Source organism: Electrona antarctica, assembly GCF_951216825.1.
Source record: "Electrona antarctica genome assembly, chromosome: 18".
In the NCBI taxonomy this organism is placed as follows: Eukaryota; Metazoa; Chordata; class Actinopteri; order Myctophiformes; family Myctophidae; genus Electrona; species Electrona antarctica.
The window spans coordinates 34,713,437-34,739,292 of record NC_136799.1 but is presented as its reverse complement, the minus strand read 5'-3'; the positions used below and the strand labels follow the sequence as shown (position 1 = coordinate 34,739,292).

General features: G+C 41.4%; 1 protein-coding gene across 3 annotated transcripts; it reads right to left on the bottom strand.

Moving 5' to 3' along the window:
• aspg (asparaginase homolog) lies at positions 1–24,421 on the bottom strand. 3 transcript variants are annotated; one of them, XM_079527204.1, is made up of 18 exons: positions 23,861–24,421; positions 21,926–22,055; positions 20,637–20,672; positions 17,145–17,256; positions 16,815–16,940; positions 16,616–16,699; positions 16,275–16,401; positions 15,432–15,544; positions 12,709–12,894; positions 12,502–12,615; positions 12,281–12,400; positions 11,908–12,003; positions 9,376–9,539; positions 5,140–5,226; positions 3,234–3,333; positions 2,834–2,899; positions 2,470–2,517; positions 1–1,899 (listed from the first exon to the last, which is right to left on the bottom strand). In XM_079527204.1, the coding sequence occupies exons 1-18, from the start codon at positions 24,156–24,158 to the stop codon at positions 1,855–1,857; spliced, it is 2,052 nt and encodes a 683-aa protein (XP_079383330.1). In that variant the 5' UTR covers positions 24,159–24,421; the 3' UTR covers positions 1–1,854. The 3 variants fall into 3 exon arrangements, with proteins under 3 accessions (XP_079383330.1, XP_079383332.1, XP_079383331.1); XM_079527206.1 differs by lacking the exon at positions 2,470–2,517; XM_079527205.1 differs by lacking the exon at positions 20,637–20,672 and having other exon boundaries at positions 23,861–24,420.
• Positions 24,422–25,856: the final 1,435 nt, after the last annotated feature.

Sequence of the window (25,856 nt, the reverse complement as noted above, 5' to 3'; positions counted from 1 at the left end):
TATTTATGTATGCTCAAGACTACATTGTGTCATTATAATCAACATTACAACATTCAATATTCAATAACTGCAGTAGTACTAACATGTGAAGCAGCAGAGACACCAAACAGTTAACAGTAAATAAAAAAAGAAGACTACTGACAAATCCATATATTTTCACAATAAATCACTGGAAAATAACCAGAACAGCAGTGGACACAGCAGTAAAAGCAAATAATTTACACCCACACAACTGAGTAAATCATCAAAATATAGCCATTCTTTATAGCTATGTGTAATCGCAGAATTACATGTAATATGTAATAACATAAAAGCACTGCAAAATGACCTGAATTGCCATGGCAATTTCATTTGAACAAACTAAAGGTTGGTGAGCAGCAGAGATTAACACTATAACCATTTTTGGCATAAATCCAGCACAATCTGCCAAAGGCTCTAAATGAGGAAATTTAAATGAAACACTCCAGATAAAAGAAAGCAGACACTACAGCAAGGATGGAAATTCTTACACAGCTCACACAATAGTCTTAATTTGACATGAAGTGTAGTGAGGTATGTGGGCTTTCAAGCTGGGGCAGCAAGTATAGAAACTGGCTGGATGAGCATGGATGGTTATTGCAGTTTTGCTTACTACAATGCCTACATGTAAAACTATATGCTAGGTTCAGATGTGGCTTCTGTTGCTCATATCCAAACTAAAAGTATGGACATGACCCTACTGTGTCCAGTTTAACACACCCCTGCCTACAAAATCACCCTTTAACATAAGAAAGTTAGCTTATTGTCAGTATCAGCCAAGCAACAAGGGCGTCTATCCTTTTATGTGCCAAACCCCTGAGAGAAGGACTACCTGAGGTGGAACGCCAGTACGCCACACATACAACCAGCTCCCAGCACTTTACCATAATGTTTACCATTATGTTTTCCAAGCCATGTTACGCATAGGCTGAGTTGACGATGGCCAGGATCAAAGTCAGAAATGTGCAATTCAAAGGTGAGCACTCAACCTACTGAGCTATCCATTCCGGACAAACTCAATAAATAAGTCATTGTAATCGTATTATGGACATTTTAGCTCTGAACAGATGCAAATAAAATGTGTTTGAATAGAACCTTAAATATTGTTGGTATTTTACAGAATACATCCAATGCTAATCTATTCAAAGTTGCCTCAAATTAACTAATGTGATGTTACATTATATGGTCTGTCTTTCATACTTTGTAGTAAAAACATAGGATTCAAACATTCAACATGATAACATGTTTTCATATACACAAACTGTTGTGGTACAACACCCACACCTAGTGCTACAGTAGTGCTGCCCACTCTGGGCACTGTGCTATACTTCTGTTGTTGAAGAGTTTTGGACGGACACTAGATTAGGGCCCAAACTAAAGCAAGTCTATATGGCTTTAAGTAATATGGAATTTTACAGGTATATATGTTTACGGTCTAAAGGCTCATTTTATACTTCCCCGCATGACCCTGTCAGAATCACACAACAAATTACATATGATTTTTCAGCAGAAGAAAGATTTAAAAAAATAGAATTAATAAATATGTTTTGTCGAGTGGAAGGGTCATGCAACAAAGTACATTAGCCTAATGCTGACTTATACTTAGTTGTGCCAGTGACGCTTGCCGTAAAAAGCTACAAGCTCACAACACGTTGCAATGTGAGGCTTTGTGAGCTTGTAGATCTGCTATTTTAGGCATGCGATGCCGCTGCACAACAGAGTATAAATCAGGCTTAGAGACAATGTGAAACTTGAGTACAGACTGATGAAAACAAGTTGGGTGTATAAATGAAGCAGACAGGTCCAGTTGTTTTCATCCAGCAGACCAGCACCATCCTAGCACCCAGATGGTGATGCCTTGAACTCAATCACTCCGCCATTCTGAGAAGAGAGAAAAAAATAAACAGGTCACATATCTCATTGCAGCATCACAATGCATGAACTTGTTGTAAATCTGCTATTTTAGCTGTGACACTGGCATGCAACTAAGTATATATGAGCCCCCCCCCCCACAGCATAGCACAAAAAAGGTGGGGAGGTGGGGGAGGGTGAAGCAAGGTTAGGTCATATCTGTGTAGCAATTATTAAAATGGTGAATAAGAAGTTGCTTTATTTGAAAACCACTTTCACATTGAAATTTTAATTCATTTTTGCAAAAAACAACAGCCTTGCTCCACCCGAGGAGTCAATATAATGGATTGCAAAAAGATTAAAACTATTTGATGCAGCAGCACTTTTAGGATAACATCTGTGCTGCCAGTATTAACCCAAGCTGGCATTCAAAATGGTCAGGTAAAGACTAAATATCACCACACAAAATTAATGGAACACAAAATGCATGAGTCACAGCACAAGGTGTAAGGGAAGCCCATATAAGGCAATCACAGGAGCCATGCTAAGAGAGATCTCACTCTCGATACGGGAGAAACACTTCCACTCTGGGTCATTTACCTCATCATCATCATACTCATCATACTCATTAAATTCATCAAATACGTTCTGGAACAGCAAGAAAGACATGCGGTTGAAGGAGAACATTAACATTATTCTGGAGAATCATAGTGCAATTGATGTCAGTGCTAGATTGGTACAGAGCATCTTATGCAAAAACCTAGTCTAAACCGCAAGTCTAAAAACAGCGAGTTTGAACAGCGAGTCTGAACGAGTCTAAACAGCAAGTCTAAAAAGCGAGTATGAACATTGAGTCAGTGAGTCTAAACAGTGAATCTGAACAGTGACTATGAACAGTGGCCGATTTGAGTTTAAATTATAAAAGGCATGTACAGTAGTTGCTGGACTGGAAAACAAATGTTACCTGGGCTTTGGGGCTCATGAGCTGTCTTATGCACATCACCACTTCCTTGTTGCCAAGAGCCTGTGCCTAGAAAGGTCCAAGTAATCAAAGTTACTAGCAGACATTAGATTAGAATGAATACTTTATTGGTCAGAAATGTAAACAACATGGATACAGTGAACAGTCATACATTTGGGCTAAATGGCTAACACAAAAAAGGTCCTGAGGACTTGTTTCCATTGTCGTCCTATGTATTCAATTCATCAACATACGGAGCATAAAAAAATAACACCAAGATACAAAATCATAAGCAAATGTAGGGAGTGTTGGCCATCACCTTTCTATGGGAGAAGTGATAATTACAATTACATTGAGAACACTACATTGACATTTTCAATTACTACATTATGCCCAAACTCACCACTCCACTGGCTGTCTGTCCATCATAACCAGGTTTATTCAGATCAGCTCCAGCCACACTCCAAATCTCCAGGCCTTCCAGGTCACCGATGGCTGCTATTCTGAAAACAACAGCAAATGACAGGGTTAACTTACTACAAAAGTACACGCTTTATTAAAAAGAAAAGGATAGTAACATTTAAATTGCATTGACTACACACACCTATTTGTTGAAATGTACTTCAACTCCAACTAAATTGTGCCATCAAATGAATAATAATAAAATAAAATAGTGTGTAGTACCCAGAGTTCCTTTTGAATAGCTGATCTACAAGCAATAACATGACGCAATACACACGTTGTGAGCCTGTAGATTTATTTTAATATTATTATTTTTGCCGAATGTTTGACCCAGAATAGGGACACTAGGGTTCATATCAGGTATATCAGTTCTGTGTCATTTTATTTATTTGTATAGTAGTAAGTAAGAAATGAACAGTTTAACAGAAACATGCTTCATGAATAATACCAGTTATTTTATGAGTGTAAACAAGCTGGCGTGTTTTCGTTTTATGTCAACAGAGCTTAATATTCTTCTTCTTAATATTCATAGTATTCACCTCTGAAACAGTAGATACAAGCTGAACTCGATTGTATCAACTCAAAGCTTTATAAAAATGTATCATCCAGATAAACAAAAAGTAAATGGGCACCAGCCAGTGTCTCCTCTGACTGCTGACGTTGGAGATGTTGAAGAGATTCACAGCTATGCTGCTGAACAAGATTCCTGCTGTTTACGCAAGACTGGGACAACTGGTCGTACCTGTGACGGCTATGTAGGATGGGTCAATGCTGGGAGAGCTGAGAACATGCTCTTACGTGTTTTTTTGCGGGCTGTTGAAGTACGTACATGCTTGCATGCAACAAATACTCATGATGTGTATACTATATGTACGCATATACTTGGAACAATTTCTAAAATCAGAGCATTCCTGTCATTTAAAGATAATTCAGAAAGCCATTTTATATCTGTTCATCTGGACTACTGTAATTCTATCTATTCCTGTTTCAGCGTGTTCATAACAATGCTGTTACAAAGTGAATGGAAAGAAACTCAGCAAATCACTCCAGCAGTAGCATCCATCCACAGGCAGCCTATACACATTTTAGAATTGATAAAATAAATGTACTTATGACATTAAAAGCACATTTTACATTTCCAACCTTTTAATTCCTTATGAGCCCGTTTGTAACCTGAGGTCTGGGGAAAAGTCTCTTCTAGTTGTAAGATATGTCAAGAGGGAACAAGCTTTTGCTGTCATGGCGTGTAAACTATGGAATGTGCTTCCTGAAGAGTTCAAATTTGTGACTGCTACACTAGGTTAAGAATAATGGCATTGGTACTGTTGAAGTAAAGAACAAGTGTTCTTAAATTATATTTGCACACACAGTGAAATGTGTCCTCTGCATTTAACCCATCCTAAGCATTAGGACTGGAGCAGTGGGCGCTACACTGGCAGCGCCCGGGGAGCAGAAAGGGGTTAAGTATCTTGCTCAGGAACACTTCGAAGACGACGATGCGAAACCGGGTCCTTCTGTTTCCCAGGCTGCCTCTCTACCCATTCAGCTATGGGAGACTACGTGCATTGTTTCTCTGCTAGCCTTAGATCATCAGGTAAGGGCGTTTGAAAGCATTCGTGCCCGGGCCACAAAAGCCTGATCGCCCCAGGTAATGCGAGTTTTAGTAACAATCTATGGGGTCCTATCTGAGGATCTAAGGCTCAAGCGCATTATGGGACCAGCATATCTACAATTTAACTAGGAACTAAGAAGTGAAAAGTAAAATCATAAAAAAAAAAAAAAATCATGAATTTAGTTTTTAACACACACACACGCACGCGCACACGCACACGCACACACAGTCTTACTTGCACAGTTCAGTGCCTGCTTCCTCCAGCTCATCTCTAGAGAAATGGGCTCCTGTCTTCCTTAGCAGTTTCACTACATCCATGTGTCTGTGTGGTTAGGAGACAAAGAAGATTATTATTATTATTTATTCTATAAACCAATAATATTACGGCCATCATGAAACATGAACAAAATAATCATTGTCTATTAAAACAATAAAACCATGTACACATTCTCAGTATTATACCAGGGCTGATGGTCCCTTTACAAACACAGCTGAAAGTAATGATGTTAATTGTGAGTCCGTTTTATTTATCGATTTCTGTATTTTTGAGTGGTGCAACCACTACGGAGCTATGTGTGTGGCTGGCTGGCTGCCTGCCTGGCTGGGTGGGTATGAGCACGAAAATAGCATGGTTGTTTTTCACCACCTGTGCGCAACCTAACACACGCACAAATTAACTGTATATATGATGATCTCGGGTGTGCCAGTACAGTACAGTGAGTAGAGTGAGCCCCACACGGTAACTCTGTCATTTCTCAACCGTTTTGGACGTGGCGTGGGTCCCCTGGGCGCGTTCCTGGGGGTCTGGATGTTCCGAGGATCCCCCAGGGACTCCCCCGGGACCCCCAAATGGTAACCAGGCCGGCACCCTGGCCGCGATCCTGTGGGTCTGGAACTTCCGGGGACCCCCACACTGAGTTGCACCACTCACTTCACACGGGTGTGATTCCTTTATTTCTGTATGAAACTAACTGTACAGGAGCTGTCCATGCTGGCACACAGTAACACCTACATTAAACAAAATGGAGCCTGGCGTCCCTATTCTGGCCATGTAATAAGGCAGACATTCAACAAAAATGCTCTGTTGGAAGATGGCAGAAACAGTAGAGACCCCTGGGGCACCCTGGAGTGGTCAAGTATATAGTGTTTAAGTGGTTAAAGTTGTAAACTTCAGCTGTGTTTACCCATCACCCTGTGTTTACCCAATGTCTGCTGTGAAAAGTATCTATTACAATTCTGGACTATCATTGTCTCCACCAGGCCGAAGGCATGGGGAGAGAGTATGTTTTGCACTCCGTCCGTGTGTGTGTCCTTCCTTCCTTCCGTCCTTCCGTCCGTCCGTCCGTTATCAGCTAATCTCCGGTACCGTTGGCCCGATCCATGCCAACGATCCATGCCAAACTTTGCACACACACTCCATGGATGCCAACGACGAACCTCTGCCCCAAATATTCCTCAACGGCCTGTTATAGCGCCACCATGAGGCTGATTTAGGCAAAACACATTTCTGTAGATTACTCGTACACATTTTATCCATACATCACACAATTCGGTATACACTATCTCCATAGTCATGTGATCAACACAGATCTGCACAATTTCCCATCTTCCATCCTGATTGGCTAATATTGGCTTCCAAAGCTCACATGATTGGTCCGTTTCGAACAAAATGCCACAAATCACAAACACACAATTTCCGTGAAATTATACACGCACATTTCCACTAGGCCAAGGACGACATGCCACTCATTCTTTTCCAAATCAGCCTCATGGTGGCGCTATAACAGGCCAATTCCTGTTTTTAGCTATAACTTCATCAATCTGTATACAACTTATGTATGCGCACTCCTTAGAGGCCATGGAAAAACATTGTCCCTGCATCCCTCCACATCTGCCGGTTATAGCGCCACCATGAGGCCGATTTCTGCTAAACACATTGCTTATGTTAGTCACACAGATTTCATCCAAATCTCACGCAAATCGGTACACATGATCTCTGTAGTCATGTGATCAAGACGAGTCTGTTGGTTTTATCAGATTCTACACTGATTGGCTAACATTGCCTTCTAACGTTTTCAGGAGTGGCCCGTTTCGTTCAAAATGCTGCACATGTCCTGCTCATCCAGAATTCTATCCTCAGAGATTCGATGAGTGATCTGGCTCTGCATTTCCTCAACAAAATGAAGAACATTGTTGCAAAAAACAAAACAAAACAAAAAAACATGTTTATATTACTCCTAAACATTTTGCCAAACATCTCACACACTCCTATCCTCCTGGTGGAGACCTGTGCCCAGAAGGGCACTTTTTCTAGTTTTATAATGTTACTGAATTGTAATTTGTTTTAGTACAAAAGTAGCATCTTCAAACTAGCTTCTGAAATTGTACTGACAGAGGTTATGTGATGTCAGAGTGATTTGTCACCAGACAGGTAGGGACAGGTTCTCTACGCCCTCACAGTTAACCACCCATACAGGAGCTACATACGGTGCATTAGAAAATTGGAATGCATCCGGGACTCTCTCTGGTCGTTTGAATTTTTGAACGCTGATGCTCTGAAATTCCAGAGAGCTGAGCTCTGGGAGAACCCAGAGCTCAAACGTACCACTCCAAGTAACATCCAACATGGTTGCAACTTGTTGGTACTCCAGACAGTATTCAACAAGCTTCTATATTTAATAATAAAACATTTAATAATAATATTTATTCATGGGATGAATTAACGTTAATTTGAAAGAAATTTAAAATGGCAGCATTAGTTCCTGAGTATCTACTCTGACGTCAACACCAGAGCATTCTGAAATCAAAGCATATTCTCAGAGCTTAATTCCAAACGCACCCACAGTGACTTCAGCAGCTCCATGGAAGAAGAGGGCAAAGATTTTTTTATTTATACGTTTTTAAAATCAATGTAGAGCTCAACATGTTAAGCATGTTACTCATGACTGCAGCTTCAAGCTGTAATTGTTTACAGGAGTGGGTTAGCCTTGGGCTGTAAGATGTAAAACACAGATACAATAATTGGGGACTTAAAAACACACTTCCTGTGAAGTGTCAGCAAACCAGTATCTACTATCTGTGAGAAACTGGGAGCTGGGTGGTAAGACTGGTTCAGAGGACACACCTCTCTTTTGTTCTTCAACCTCTAACCTGTCCTTCCTTATATGGGCACCTAGCACATTGTAGTGGCGTGTGGAATGTGAATGTCACCAAAAGGAGTCACATGGTGTTGACTTAAGAGTCTTTCTGATTTCCTGTTCTAAAAAACAATCATTTCACAGCCAAATGACGTAAACGAAAATGGGTATGGCAATGGCATGGTAGGCGAGGTGTGTGTATCTGCAGGTGTAGTTGCTACACAGTAAAATCCTCAGTGATAATGTATTCATTTTTTTTACTGTGTGTGTGTGTGTGTGTGTGTAATAGGTAATTTGAAGAAAGGAAGAGGAGCAAGCTCAGTTGAGTAGTCCAAAGTAATACAGTGGCGTGTGCACGGTTCAGGCAAATACAGTTCTTAACACGAAGCCCGCCAGAACCGTAGTAACTGGCGGGCTTGAATTAATCGGCTAGCCTGCCAGAACCGTAGCCTACGTTTTCCAGGGTTTATATTCTTTAATCCATGTTTTGATCCGATCGAATTGGTAGCTGCCACCCGTATTTTTTTTAATAAACTACATTACTTACATCTACTTCAGTTACAGTTACAGTTTCTCTCTTTAAGTCTACATCTACAAAGACAAAGTAAATACATGCAGTGCCAACAGCCATCCTACAACCGTACACAGTGCGCACACACATTTCCAACATGACAGCACGTGGCCACGAGAAACAATTAGAGCAATGTCATTGAAAGACAACACAAAATAATCACAACTTTGATAAAAATAAACACCACCCGCCTGGACTGGAAACATTACAATTAGCCTAATTAGCTTATAATTATTGCTTGGCCTCTAAATTCCATTAAAGAATCTCTCCTCTGGTTTCAACGCCCTTCTGACAGTGTCTACTCCATCGCTCTTTGGAGGTGACTGTCAATGAACTGAACCGGATTCCCTACCATGTAATAGACCTAACGACCCCCCCCCCCACACACACACACACACACACACACACACACACACACACACACACACACACACACACACACACACACACACACACACACACACACACACACACACACACACACACACACACACACACACACACACACACACACACACACACACACACACACACACACACACACACACACACACACACGCTATTAACAACATATTTCCATTCAAGACTGGGATGAGGATAAGGTATGTAAAATGGCTGTTAATGGCCAAAGGGGGATTTTAACTGCCACACTTAAGTCTTCACAAATTATATCATTAATCCCACGCACACACACGAGCACGCACATGCATAGACACACACACAAAGTCATCATCCATTAATTGTGTGAACTGAGCAGTGTTACCTAAAGCGGACAGCGTTGCGTAGGGGTGTGTCCCCGTAACGATCTTTAGCATAGACGGTGGCCCCGTGGCTCAGGAGGTACTGCACCACCTTCAGGTGACCCTCACAAGCAGCGATATGTAGAGGGGTGCGTCCATCATAGTCACCCAGACTCAGGATACTGCCCTGAATAACAAGAGAACGTCAAATTAAAAATTAAATATCTTATGCTGTAACCCCAGGGAGGCATTTAAACACATGAACCATAGTGTCCCCGTTCTACAAACTAAATAGATTTGGTGTAGAGGGGAAAAAAGAAGGGGGCCTATAGACCCCTGGGAGACGCCAGTAAATTATATATAGGATTTATAAGTACTTAATATGTCAAGGTAGATGTATGCTGAGATACAGCAGTCAGGATGTTCCATGCTGAAGAAAATATAATTGCACCACCTTTTTCTAATGCAGATTTTTAATGCTAACTTTTTAAAGGCCAACTTTTAAATGCACACCTTTTGAAGTAAATTCTTGTGAATTAAACCTTTCTAGAGAAAGAAATGTTAAAGAAATGCTTTTAATTCCAAACAAATGGTAAAGACCACAATTTCACGAGTGAAAAGTGTCCAAATTGACTGCAACTTCTGGGAACTATCATTATGGTCAAAGCTTACCACAGATGTGGGGGTAAATTGCAGTATATTCAGTTAATCAGCCCTACCTCCGTTGACTACAATCAATGACATGGCCTGCACTGACAGCATCAACAAAGAACACTGCTGTAGCTAGCTCAGTGATTCTGAAGCTTTTTCATTTCTAGGACCCCCAGTTTCATATACATAAAGCCCACCATAATACATTTTAAATCTGGTTGCCACACCCCCCCTTCCCCACTGGATAATTTTATAAGATTATCTTCTCTATAATCTTAAAGATGCACACACTAGATTGCACAACTAGATACAGTGCCCTTCCTGGGCACAGGTCTCCACCAGGAGGATAGGAGTGTGTGTGATATTTGGCAAAATGCGTCTTGATCACATGACTACAGAGATCACGTGTTTCCGATTTGCATGAGATTTGGATGAAATCTGACTAATATAAACAATGTGTTTTGCAGACATCGGCCTCATGGTGGTGCTTTAACCGGCAAATGTGGAGGGATGCAGGGAAAATGTTTTTCCATGGCCTCTAGAGAGTGTGCATACAAAGTTGTACAGTTCTAGGTAAAAACAGGAATTGCCCTGTTATAGCGCCACCGTGAGGCAGATTTGGAAAATGAGTGGCATGTCGTCCTTGGCCTAGTGGAAATGTGCGTGTATAATTTCACGGAAATTGCACGTTTGTGATTAGTGGCATTTTGTTCAAAACGGACCAATCATACAGCTTATTTTCATAATAAGCTGGGGTACCATTAACAACCTATACAAGGCAAATATTTAAAATTTTCATTCATCATTTCAAGAGTCACATTATCACATACCCGTAAGGGACTCTTTGGTTCCTAACTATCAGTCATTTAGCTGGGACTATAGGTGCCAGAGGGAGCATCAGAATGGTCAGAATGTCCCGTTTGTCCACGCACTATTTAATGATTGATCTGGCGCTCTCAGCCGACCGCTGGTCTAGCCGTTGCTATTGTGTTGGCAATGGAAAACGGGTATTAACTGCTCGCCTCCTACAACTCAATGGCAGCTCTGTTTACTGGCTACGTGCAGTTGCTCACCGTGATCAACTAGGTGCCAGACAAGCTAATACACAAATCGTTGATCCATCTATGCTGGCTGTAATGTGTGAAAGGAGCAGATGCCCTCGCCTCGGGGCTCACTCGGGCTGTGAAGTTCTGCGATGACTAGACTGACCTGGGATCAGATTACAGTAGCGCAATACACAGAGGAACAAAGTTTTGCTGCTTATGCTGTCAGTTCAGTGAATCGGAGAGGAGAGCACACAGACAGCGTATCAAACTGCACCTCCCATGGAATCTAAGCACGCTTGTGCAACCATAGATTCCATTTTCATTGAGGTGAAAACATTCAACTTAATGAAGGCTGCTTCATAGCCACTAGATTTAATTATGTATAATAATAATAATAATAATAGGTCAGGCCTGTAATGGGTTATTTCGAAAGAAAATAACCTGACGGGTTCAGGTCCAATTTTGTGTGACACTCTTGTATGATGAAGAACAACATTAATTTATGACAAAACATAAGAAGTTGAAATATGGAGATACAAGGTTTCAGTCCAACGATATGCTCATAAATATATTCTCATACAGTGGTTGTACTCCGGCTAGACAGGCCAGAGCAGACATACATGTGACTCTCTCAGGAAATGGATGGGCCTGCATTACCAGTTTGGTCACATAGACGACGTATACGCTATATTTTTTCAAACCGATTGAGAGGCCAAAGCACTGCATGTAACATCCCATGTACATCCAGACACAGCTTCGCTGTTGGTGCAAAGCGGCTTTTTACATGATCTTTCAATCAATCACACAACGGTTAATGATTATCCAAGTGTGGAAACGCAACCACACATGGCTGCTCACCATTTCCCTGATGGCCTCCAAAGCCTCCACATCGCCGATTTTGGCAGCGGCACAAGCCAGGGGTGGCGTCAGGGCATCTCGGATGGCTTCCAGCTCCTACATAGAGACAAGTGCGTGCGGGATATTAGCTGACTGAATACATGAAAATGTAGTTCAAAGAAATGTGTACATGTTTTTTTTCATCCGTTTTTTAAAATCCATCTATACAAGCTTGCAGCACGTTGTATGTGCTATTTTCAAAAACCCTGGGTTATTTTCTAAGAATGTTCGACCATAATGGCATGCCCAACCTGGTGCCTTGTCAGTTAAAGGTCAGAACATGATGAAAACTGTGTTGTATGTTTGTGTGTCTCATAGCCGGTGGTCAGCTCACCTCCTTGCAGCTGATGCTCAGAGACTTGGCAATGACCTGAATGAAACGGCTGTCACTCAAAGAGAGCTTGGCTCCCTCCAGGTCAGCAATCATCTCACCCCTGAGGTTCTTTTCCATCATCTGGAAAGAAACACACACACACACAGCATTCAACTTTTCATTTTAACCTCACTTTGCTTATGTTAGTTTAAATTTCATGCTCTCTTACAGCTCTCACACACCTTCTTTTTGGCCCGTAGGTCAAGCTCTGACTTGGCGAGGACATAGGACAGCTTGGACAGGGCAGCCTCTGGAGTCATGTCACAGCCAGTAATCAGCCCTGCGTCTATCAGAACCTGATGGGAATTACGAAATGGAACAAAAATGTTTTTTTTCTTTTTCTATCTCAAGACTGCAGTACTGTTACTATACTGAAAAAGAGTTTTCACCTTGCCGGTGGCGTATGACGTCGACACACTCCCTCTCAGACACTGGGTGCAGTTGATGATGATGACACTCCGGTCTGTGGCCTTCTTCAGCTCCTCCAGGAGGTCTGCACGGTTGTCAGGGCAATTCCCGCTGCCGTATGTCTCCAGCACAACACCCTCCATGGGCGGTTGCAGGAATGCCCTCACCTGCACCCAGATAAACACAAAATCCTCAGCTAAACACCCCACATCCATCTAACCGAGCTAGAAGCATGTCTGAAAGGCTTGAATTAACCATTTAAGCCTTAGTAAAAAGGCAAAATAATACAAGCTCACAGATGCAATGCATTGTGAGCTTGTAGATCTGCTATTCTCAAAAATCTTTTGTCATGCCCAAAATATGGACGTCGGGGTGGGAGTGGTTAAATGTCAGCGATTAGTATTCCATTTCATCTACACTCCTCAACCCTCCACACAAACCCACCCCCACACACACAAACCCACACACCCCTGCCTCTCCCCTAAAACCCCATCTGGTGCCATCTATTCAACAAGTCCCTGACTCAATGGTTGACTGGCACTGGGAGACCCTATACAACATCAGTAGCCCTGGCATCTGGAGCAGGGACAGTTGGAATGGCAGCAAGGAAAATGCATCACACAGTCACCAGGAAAGAGCAGGGATTTCAAAGTCAACTTGTGCTCATGTTTTGAGATGAGGGTTGATGTACAGTAAGTAATAGTAATTTATTTTGTTTGTTTTTTTTCTTCCTGGATAGAATACTTTAATACAGATATCAAGAGATGCCCAAGCACAACAGAGACAGTAGGCACAGGAGTACCTGGTGCCTAATCAAAACCAATGCTCATAAAGGCAGCTAGATCTTGATGGCCAACCTGGGCAGTGAGAGCAGATTGAGACAGTAAAGCCTTCCTCCCTTCAGCATCTTTGGGGCCGGGAAGATAAATGTTACCGAGCCTATGCCTATTCATGGTCTTTGGTGGGTGATTGGTCATGCCCCATATCCTGCATCTCATTTTTCAAAGCAAAGCAACTTTGAAACAGAACTTTAAGTTTGAAGTAATGGAATATATGTAATGTAATGGTACTATGCAATTTAAGCACTGTAATATATTACATTTACAGACAAAAGCAGTGGCTTGTTGCCTTTATAAATTCCATTCTAAGGCAGGGAACAGAAAAAACAAGCACATGTCAATTCTCCTCCTCGTTTGAGACTGTAGTCCAGTTATCAGAGAGATGCTTCTTTCTAATCCTTTCAACTGCCATTTGGTGCAAGTTTCAAAAGTCTAGCCGAAAATATTTCCTAGGATAGAGATTGATTGAACAAAATGACTTAAACCCTATATAATTTGTCATACAGTGAAGATTGAAATAGCCAAGTTGGTAGATGTGCAATCTCTATATATTTAAAACAAAAACTGCCAAAATAATCTATCTTAAAAGTAAATTACTAATTTATTCAGGAAATTCAGTAAAGGGATATAAAAATATATCCTTCCCAATTCTGTAACGGATCAGTTCCCTGCTTTAGACAGACTTAGAAAGCCAAGTCAGTCAGATCTGTACAAGAGGCAATAGATCAAACCGAGTTGCTGAATATAAAATAACAAATACCAGCTTTTTCCCATGAGTCACAACAAACAAACCCATGGCCAAGGACAACAAACAATTTCTGGAATACGTCAGGGAATGAAGAACATTTCTGTTGATCCAGTTCAGAAGTTATTCATTACACCACAGCTGCTCTACAGTTATAAGCCTGCTGTGGTTGCATGGAAGTCAAGCATCACTTTAATGCCATGCTACATCACCCTTTGCCCAGGAAGGAACTCACAGCAGTGTTGCCATTCGCGCTTATTATAAGCAACTGTGGGCTTCCTTTTCTGTGCAATTGCTTGTAAATATCGGTAGTTTGTTTTTTTCACGGGTGGGGGGGCTTATTTTGGCCTTGAGCTTCCACATTTTTTCATTATAATTTAAAAAACATTTTCATGCCATGGACCCCCAAATTAATTGTATTTGTGCCTAATGCTGCATTCACATGGGATCAGGCAAGCGGTAGACGGCACTACCTGCTGGACGGCACGGAACGGTAAAAATATTTAATATTTTAACATTGATGCCGTATGCTGTCTGCCGTTACCGTCGCTGGTTCTGGCTGCCGGTCTGCCGTGCCGTCCTGTTCCGTTTACCGCCCTGCTTGCGTCCACTAAAATTACTTCACTAAAATGTGGAAGCCAGGGAGCCTGGCTTCCACATTTTATTTCAATATTTTTTTGAAAATGGCAGATCTACATACAAACTCACAACGTTGTGAGCTTGTAGAAGGGCTACTTTCAAATAGCAGATGTATAAAGCAGGGTTGTCCCGATCGGATTGGGTGATCGGAAATCGGGGCAGATCACGTCATTTTCAAATGATCGGAATCGGATCGGGAGCCAAAAAATGTGATTGGGACATCCCTAGTATCAATATTATATCCATATCATGATATTACAATGGATATTGTCTGCAATTTGGGATATTGTACTATTGTGATATGGCATAAACATACTCAAAATCAAATGATCGTTATCTGATCGGGAGCAAAACATGTGATCGGGACATCCCTAGTATAAAGGTTTACAGTGCTCATGTGGCCTATAGTGACTTCTTTTGGGCTTGTTTTCATAAAACTGGTTTCTCGTTTCTCTCGCAAGACCTGGCAACACAGACTCACAGTAGCAGCAGTGATCCCAGGGAAGAGCCTGAGCAGGCCCACGTTCCGGTTCAGCTCTGTGCTCACGTGGAACTTTGCAGTAGTGTTGGCCCTCCACACTGTGTCCCAGTTGACTGCAGGATAGATGGAGAGAACAGTTCAAGTCTGCATCTCTAGAGACCAAAGTTGGAGCCAAGGTTGTTACGGTTTAGAATTCTTCACTCATTTTGACTCCATGGTGTCAATTTCAGTTTTTAAAGTTTCATAGTTTTGTTTTTATTTAGCGAAAAGACTTAGTCTGTTTAGTTTTTGTTAGTTTTTTGTTGTAATATGCGATTTAAAGATTTTAAGTATATGCAGAATATGCAGTACAAGATCGTCTGTAGATTGGCTATTTTTGCCATTTTAGAGTAGCCAATTATTTTGTACCTGCTTTTTCTCCCCAATGTAGTCGTTGTGCCAATAGTGTATGCGCGTGACATCATCATCAAACCCGGAAGTTATGCAAGAACGCCTACTGAGTGGCAAAGAAATACTTTCTGGCCTTGACAGCCCATGCATTCCAAACAGAAAAGTCCTATCTGATTGCATTAAACAATGTTAAACTCACTTTGCCTGTTGCTTTGCCACTCGATGTGCCATTCACTTTAAGCATGCGCATACCCTCTATTGATTCCTCCCCACACCTGTAATTTCTTAAGACAAATATTAGATACTGAAGACTAAAATTAAGGACATTTTCTTGATTATTTTTATTTCTATTCTTTTCAATTCTAGTTTTTGTTATTTTGTTAGTTTTAGTTAATTATAATAACCTTGGTTGGCACAACAACAGAACAGAACCCATTCCCACCCCTTGGTTACTTGTGATATCCACTTCGGCGTTGGCTAGTGGGGCCAGGTTAGGAGAATTGAAGGCATTGAAGCTGCCTGCATCCACCTTAGTCACACGATTTCCCCTGTACAGTTTGTTATAGAAATACAGGCAGACCTGAAGACAGAAAGACACATGACAATGATCTCATTCAATGCACAAAATATTGCACCTACTTGCTATACCTTTCAAGCCGGGAACAAATTGTTCCAAAAAGCCTTCATGTCCCACAACAAAATATTGCATAATAATTAACCAACTAAAAATAAGAGCAGCAACTTTCTCTCCCACTTTCACTCCATTTGCAGGTGATGCCGCCCAATTCACTCACCTCAGGAATGACAAATTGTCCGGCGATCAACAGCGCCCCCAGCAGGTTGTCTCTGCCATCGTTCCTCATCTCGTAGATTGGCACCTGAAAAACAGGCTCTTATCAGCAGGCTCTTATCTTTAAACAGAGGGCTAATAAACGACTATAGATCTGAGGAAATGTTTATATTTGTCTGCCCTGTGAAGAGAGCCGCTCGCACCTGTGAGCCAGTGAGGATGATTGGCTTGCCCAGGTTCTCACACATGAAGGAGAGGGCTGACGCTGTGTACGCCATGGTGTCTGTGCCATGGAGGATCACAAAACCGTCATAGTTCTCATAGTTTTTCTGCAGCCAAATACCACACACACACACAAGACACCACATTGTGGATTATGGAATATTTCACATACTATGGCATGCACAATGACACCAAATAAAGAATGTTGATGAAACATTGCCTGTTGATGAAATGTGAATGGTTTCTGGATATATTAACTAAGGCATGGCATGTTAATGGTTGAGCTATGGAGTGTAAAATGCAATGATTACCTCAATATCCTTGCCAAGTCTGCCCCAGTCATCTGTTGTCATGTTGCACGAGTCCAGCAAAGGGCAGTACTCCATAATAGAGTACACTATCCGTTTGTTGTTTTTACACAGCCTGGATTAAGAAACAAGTTCAATATAAGTTCCAAGACTTTTATGATTTTAGCATCATGTTTGATTATTTGCATAGGTCTTATTTAATTTGATTTCAATTTAAAGAATTTGAAGAATACTAGTATACTGGTGTAGTGGGGCATTTATGTGTATGTCCTTGTTGATATGTTTTTGTTCTGTGTTGGATTGTTTTCTTGTTTTGTGTTGTGCTTTGAGGACACCCTGGACGAGATGCTGCATCGAAACGAGATGCTGCATCTCAAGGGGCTTATCCTCCAGTGAAATGTCAAATAAATAGAATAACCCACAAACACACAGGACAAACAATGCAAAACATAATTTTATGCATTCACAGCAAGTGCAGACATTTTACTCTCAGATGCATTAACACAGCATTAAGCAAATTACCTATTACAAACAAGCAAAAAATGTTAATCACTTTTGTCTTGACTGTGTTCACTTAATAGAGTTGGACCAGGTTATGTTTAAATTAGAGGAACATAGAGAGAAGATAATAAGGAAGTAAAGGGGGGAATCCTAAAAAGCAAGCAGACTTTATGAAGCGAGACAAAGTCTATTTAGCTGGGCGTTCTGTTTCATCAGCGGGGTGCCAAAACCTGTTTAAACCCACGGATAGAGAATGATGAGAGAGGTGGGAGAAGGGAGGGGCATAGTTTACTTATGTATATTCAGTATATTCCTGTTCCTCAGTAAGGTGCCAGTGTTGTGTGGACCACTACTACAACACTGTACATATTATAAATACAGGCAAAGCCAAAAAGGTCAGAAGGTGGCTCATGTGGGCTTCAGGATTGCTTCGACTGACTATGTTCAGACTGGCAACCCAAATCTATTTTTTCCAGACAGATCCAGACTGTAATCAGATTTTCTTTTTTTGCTTTTACGATTTGAGCCACATTCCTAGGTGGTTATATACCATTCAAATCGGTTTTCTGAAGATGTGTCTTAGTCCGGACATAGACACAGAAGCCTGGCTGGAATGCCTGATTTACTTCTTTGTATGACGAAAACAGTCGATCTACAAGCTTGCAACGAGTCGCATAGAGCATTACTCACACACCCATGCGGTTCAGTCGTTACCCCAGCAACCAGTGCAGATAGGTTGAGTTTTAGGATTTACCCTAAAGTCTGAACAAAGACTTTGACCTACAGTAGCATTCTGTGTAAATAAAAGGATGGGTCAACTGAGGTTGGGGCAAGAACCCATGTTGCCTTTTCATTCCAATTATAAGAGGAGAGGCTCAAATGTATTACATAATTATGCCCCTTTTAAGTGGAGTTTAAGTTGGGCGCCCGGTTATGGTGCCTGCGTCTAGAGCGTGCCCGGCTGAGACTGAGCAGCTGTGAAAGATTTTTCTTTTTTAATCTCCCTTTTAAAGATACGGGATGCACCACAACAGCCCCCCCACCCCCCCCATTATCATAGGTCTGCTTTTTTTAAATGGAGATGAGACTGAATAGAACAGCAGGGGGAATCGGGCAGGCGAGCCCCTGTCTTTCTAACCAGCAGCCTGCAGACACTTCTAATTAGCCCTCGGTCCACGTGCAACCCTTGAACATATGTTGTTGATAATCTTAAAGCCCAAGTGCCACAAGAAACAATATTCAAATCACCAATTATTCACAATGTAGCCTTAGGTATAGCAGGGCATTGCATTAGCATAGCAACGTTAAGATGCCTCATAGCCTCTAGAAATGAAAGTAAAGGGGAAATAAAGGTTGGAGGATGGGGGGAAGAGCCCTGTGGCTTGCCTCTCAATATCGTATGAATACAGCTTTTCAATAAATCAATAAACTAATTGCCTCCTTAGAAGGAAGTATTCAAAATAGGCTAAGCAGATGCATAGTATAAGGAGCAAACCTATTAAACTTGCATATTGAACTGTTTCAGATTTGTAGTACTTCAAGACAGTTTTGTAGAACAAATATTAAATAGGTTCATGCTGAAGTATCAAAAATCAAAGACTTTACGTTAGTGAAAAGATACGTGTAAAACATATTAGTTTAAGTGGCATTAGCAATATTAGTTTTGTAAAAGCTTGATCATAGCGGAAGGTGGCCGATTCTGCAAAATAGGACATGGGATTTAGTGAGGACTTTCCAATTTACCAAATTAAAAAGTAGGAAGGCTAAATAGGGTGATATATAAGAGCTGGATCGAGGTTAGAGAACCTGGGAAACCCCTGTGAGATTAGAGGGACTAACTGCAAAATCATTTTAACACTCAGAGTAAGCAAACGCTCGATTTTGTATGTCACTTCTCCAAACCAAGTCCAACTGGGGACAGTCAACAACAGTGACCCCAGGGCCACTGCTCAATTACTCAACCGCACAAAGTCTCGTTCAGAACAGCCAAGCTGTGTGCTTGCTTTGTGTGTGGACCCTTTATGTTTACCATAACTCACCCAACAGCCAACACTCCCCCTTTTGAGGATCTCTTCATCCTAATCTAGATGTTGGGAGTGAAGGGACACTTCCATGGACTACTGACTGCTATGACACCGTCAGCATCGACAAAGTATAATCAGGCATCACTGTGACACAGCATGCACAGCCATGCAGCATGCAGGAGTGAGACAATCGGTATCAAAACACTGTGAAGGCCATGACTGAGCACAGAATGTGATGTATGATGATAAGAGCGCCCCTCACTTCACACAAGTGTGATTCTTTTATTATTCCGTTTTTAAAAAGACTAAAAACGCAGCCGTCATCGTCAGACACAAGTCACAAGTCAATAACTGCCTCAGTGCAAAATGCAAATGTGATTTTGTTCATACAGAAGGCAATTCGAAAGTAACAGAACATCCTAGGCAAGTGCTATGTGGATTAAACATGCAATGACAGCGGGAAATATTCAATAAATGTTAAACTCCCACTGCAATTATGCTTATAATGTGAGAAACCTGTTTATCTCCATCCACACTGCAACACAAATACAGCATTTTTGTGTACATGTGGCCATATTAGGGAGCAAAATGAGGTCACCACTGTACCTACACTCACAAGCTCCTAGAAGCAATGTTGATGGAAATGGTTTAGATATGTAAGGGTTATCTATTGGGGCTGGTCCTGTGCCAGCCATGATAAGCAGCTACCGGTAGCTTGTTGACAGCAACAGTAGTGAGGGCAAAGGAATGGACATAACGTGTCCCATGTCAACCTGCAGCTCTACTGTTATTGCATGATTTGCATCCCTTCTTTTTGTCACCTCCTCCCACTGTCAAGAGGTGACAGTCACAGTCCTCCCTGCTAGCCAAGAACCCCCTTTACGTTTGAATTCAGGGAAAGCACAGACATTCGTTAAAACACTCTCAGGCACAGTGCAGGCACACAGTGAGCTACCAGTACTACACGGACCCGTGAAATAGGCGGTCAGCATGGAATGTTGGCTTCCTGTCAAGGCAACACAAGGAGTTAAGAGTGCTGCCAAGGTTTTATTTCATCTCTTCCTTTTTGATTATCAAGTGTGGCTTGTATCATGACAATCCCAATCCCACTGACAGGTTCACACCATTTATTCAGAACAAACATTAGGCCTACTAGTCAAAAACAAAAACAGACCCCACACTTATTTCCTTCTTTTCAGAAAGATCGAAATTCATACTAAAACAAGGGTAGCCTATCTGTCTAGTAACTGATTTACAAAATACTGGCCAAATTAATGGTAGTCAAGTAGTTTAAAACAGTTACTGGAATGTGTTAGGCGGTCTCGTTTACATTGCTGATGTTTTACATAATTATAAATGTATCCCACTGCAGTATTGCATGCATGATGAAAATTTACTTTATAACTCCAGTTTTAGTATTCGACACATTTTGAGTGAGATGTTATTTTGGTGTAAGATGTATAGTTTTCAGTACCAACCAAAGCATTGCAGTTTTCTGATCTGGTCTGGGTCTAGTGTATATATATGGAGAGGTCTGCGTATATGTACTGTATGTGTGTATGCAAAATGACACTGGATAATACAGTATAGTTGAGCTCTAGACTAGACCAGATCAGAGCACTGAGCAGTAAATAGAAACAAGGGTTTCCACGGGTAGTACTGCAGAAAGCCTGGCGACCGCAAGGTTATGGCTGTCCCTGGAATGAGTAATGACCTCACTTCCTGTTATTTTACTTCCAGTCAAACAGTAATTGTAGCAGCTATCACGTGACATAATACATAAGTGGCCTTGAGAGACCCAACGGTTCTTAAGCCATGTGGCCCTGCTATCACATAGATAATCACATATTTTCAATGTGTTTATCTATTTTCAGTTGTCATTAAAGTACAGAAGACAAAAATAGAAGAATGCAAGTGATGAATACACACTCCAAGGTCATGTTGGTGGTTACTGTTTAGTGGCTATTGAGGTTACACTGGATGATCATACTAACAGAATATTTACAAATTCATGTATCATGTTTAGCGCATGGAATGTAACTAAACTGAAAAGAAATAATATTCCTGTAAAGCAAATTTGAGGAGTTACAAGGCTTTTACCAAAAGTTACAAAATCAAATAACAGCAGTGATGTGGAAAATAAAATAAAAGGTTATGGTAGAAAATAATACAAGAGATGATAACAGCAGAATAAATAAATAATAAAAAGGTTGTAGAAACTGTGGCGACGGGGTCAGGTGATTGAATGGGTTTACTTACGGAAGGACCAAGATGTTTTCCGGTTTGTCATAGTAATCATACAAGCATGTCTGCTGGGCATAATGTTCATCATGGAGGATTGGAAGCTTGCGTAGGTTCTCCACAAAAGCATTGGCTTTTGGGGCCAACACTGTGGGTCACAGTAACACAAGAGGATCATTGTGATTTTATTTCCATTTTCTTAGTACCATCAGTACAGTTGCTGGTAGTATAATTGTATTCCCCTGAAACTAACCACCACACACCAGTCTCATACTGAACCCTAGTGGTAAAATTGAGCATATGGTGTAGCTCAATCAGACATCCATTCAATTTACTAATAAACCTTTATGTATCTTGGCTGCTGTAACAACTTAATTTCTTCCTGTGGGATGAATAAAGTGCAATCTAATCGAATCAGATGAATGATACCGTTTTCATTCAGTGTTCCACTTCCTTCTGCACAGCATACCATTAGCCCAAGCACAACAAACTTTTACGCAATGAATGAACTCAAGGCACAAACATTACTGCCAAGTCTTCTTAACTCTGAATATGAGCCATGGGGAAACTCTTCATGACTTGAAGCATGAATGAGACATGAGACATGAGATGTGGCAGCTGGGAGACATGTGAGCGCTGGGCCTGGTCCTGGAATAGACATGCGAGTGCTGGGCCTGGTCCTAGACATGTGAGTGCTGGGCCTGGTCCTGGAATAGACGTCACCTGGACTTTCTACATTTAGGATCCACAAAGATCAACTTTCTGCAAGCACAATCTTTGACCTTTAATAGTTACACAATGAAAATTCAAGACAATTCAATATAAACTTTTTCAATCATCAGAAGATAGCCCATTAATATTGACTAGGAATGCAACAACATTGCCAGGCTAGTAAGGCTACCTGCAATTTGATTTCCTATATTTCACCAAAGGCCTTATCCCCTTTACTCAAGTGCAAAATGACAATTAATGGTGGACTCACAGTACAGATAAGTAAACAACCATGGGATGTTACAGTAAGTTCTGCATAGGGCTATTGCATGGGGTTACTGTATGTTATGTGTAGTGTACATGGCATGTCAGTAATATTTTATATTATTAACTTGACAACTTCAGCCTCATGTCAAACTTCAACTCGTTCAGTGCAATTGTGAAAGAATTGTGAGTGACCTTGGGGAGTCCTGTAATGGAAATGTTTTTAACATTGTGTGTAGTGATTAGTGAACCACATTTTGCTCAAGATGTTGCACAATCTAATCTCTCACCTGTGACCTCCTAGTTAGTTACACATTGAGGGGGGGAGAGAGAAAGAGGGGTAGAGAGAGAATTGCTTCTGTGATGTTATGTTGCCATGCAATGTCGTCATGATGATTACTTTAAATATCCATGGCTAACTTTCTTGTCCTCTCACAGTTGCTGATGCACGGTGCACCTGTCCTAGAGTCTAGGACAGGTGCAGTGAACACTATTCCAAAACCAGATAGCATCCATAGACTTGGACAAGACCCCTAAATGAAGGCTGGTGTCCTGTCAAAATGCCTGCATGGTAGGCGACTAGGCGTAAAGTAAACTGTGTAAAGTAACTTTACTTTACTTCAGAGTCAGAAGATAGTGTACAAAATAAGGTGGCTGGCTAGTTCATTTGGCATTGTTGTGCAAAATGTGCGTGCCTGTTCAGTTGTTCCTGAGACAATAACCAAATCTACGGCACCTTTAATTACATTATTACTTATTAAGGCGTCCCCCAAAGACCAATATCGTATTAGGAGTAGTAGAAGTCGTAAAATCGTAAAGAATTTCCTAATAAACACATGCATAGATAGCATATTGCCATAGTAGATCATTATCTGCCCTGGCTGATGTTCGTGTCCTGATCTCACATTCGTCAGCAACAAACCAAGGAACCAAAAGATTCAAATAAAAAATAAATCAGAAAATGATAAATAACGCTACCGTTATCACGAAGGGTCATTCCAATAGTCCCTCCGGTGTTGATGACAAGGACTCGCGCCTCAGCACAAGGAGAGATGGACTCTACGGAGTCATTCAGATTAGTGGAGCTCGACAAGTTTCTTCTTCGGGCTGAAACATTTCCACGATATAGGTTCGTCTGCGAAGCGGAGCTGGTGAACTGAGACTCCGACGGAGGATCGATGTGGTTCAACTTCGGATGGGACAGAGCTCGAGCGAGGGATGTCATGTTTTCAGAGACCGAGGAGGGATTTGAGATGGACCGCTTCCATTCCGCCATGATAACAAACCGTTGTGATACAGTACTGTCGCTTTAAAAGCGGTAGTCAACACAGTAATCTTAAAGGGCTATACTAACCGTAACAGGTATACGTCCTAAGTAAAAACTAACGCATTTTATCATTAACCTGCGTTACCTGCCTGGGCCTCCTACATGAATGAGTTGACCAGTACATTGAGCAGCTGACTGCACATTGCTTGTGTGGAAACTAAAGGTTTGTTGTGTTTTAGGACACTACCAAGACAGTACACCCTTTGGCCGCACGTGCTCCAAGCCTCTCACACGATGCGCGGGGAGGGGGCCGGGGGGTAGGTATGGGGGGGGTCTTGCGTGTTGTCTGTCTTGCGTCACCGTCACCCACCAGTGCCACCACACCCCCGGGTCACGTTACGCAAGACAGACGACACACATTTTGAAAACACAAATGCGTGTGGGTGGGCGTGGCCGTACGTCACCGCTATCGATCGAATCGAACTGATGAGATGAATGAACAGTTGAACATTTTGACATTTAGGAACCTGGACGTCCTATATGTTGTAATTGTAAGAAATACTTTCAGTTGTTGGTGTCCAATGCACTCATTGCACTGTACACAATTTGTTATTATGTTATTATGACTACTGTAGGTCGCAGTCTCGCAGATTACTATGAAAACCTGCAAAAGTTCTCCACACTGACCTCATCAAACCCTGGATAGCCATACATGGAGAAGACCTACGGACGGCTGCAATTCGAAACTGGCCCCCGTAAAAAAATATATATGGGCATTCCCAGACCTGTTGTTTCAGCGCCCTCAGGGCGTCTTAAGTTAGTACTAGTTGTCTGGTTATTAAGCGATAATGTTCCCGCCAGGTAGAGTCACCCCTGTCTGTTTGTTCACAACTAGACAGCCTACACAGCATAGCCTACACAGCAAGCTACAGTAGGCAAGTGAAGACCAATTCCTGAATATTTAATTTCTGAATAGCTTATTTTTTCAAATCTGTCAATGACAACTGTCATTTTTGTGACAGCCATGGAATATATACGCATCCTGCCATGCAGGCATGGACTAGAATTAGTCAATGTGGCGCAAACTGTCCCTCAAGTTTATTATGGGACCTACTCTACACTTCGGAAACCCAGACATTTTTATTTCCAGGATGAAAACTGATGTTGTAACTGATGACAAGTCTGTTGTAACTTACAACAAACCCCTGCCTACAACCTTACCTTTACAACGGGATGGGATGTAGGCCTACCAGTCAATTACAGGTATGCAATATGCCAGCACAATCAGGCTCCACTTTGAAATGCCAACTCGTTCAAATTGTCAAAAAATGACAAATGTAAAAAAATAATAATAATAATCAGCAGAACCCCATCCAGAACACCATCATTCATTGTCCTTGTGAAGTAGTTTGAATTGGTGACCATTATAAGATTACTATGCACGTTTGAGACAGGCCTGCTATTACGTAACTATGTCTATGTAATATTTATAAATAATGATTTATTTGTTATGCACTTATGAGTGTACTGTTACATGGTGAACTGATGACCAAAAGAAAACATTGAAAAGTGAATTGAAAAGTGAAGTACACTGCCCACTGCCATGCACACATATAATAAACCCTGCCTTAATCTCTAATCTGGCAGAGATAACAATCAGGCACACATTGTGCATCAGAACATTTTGAATGCCAGAAATGATGAGAA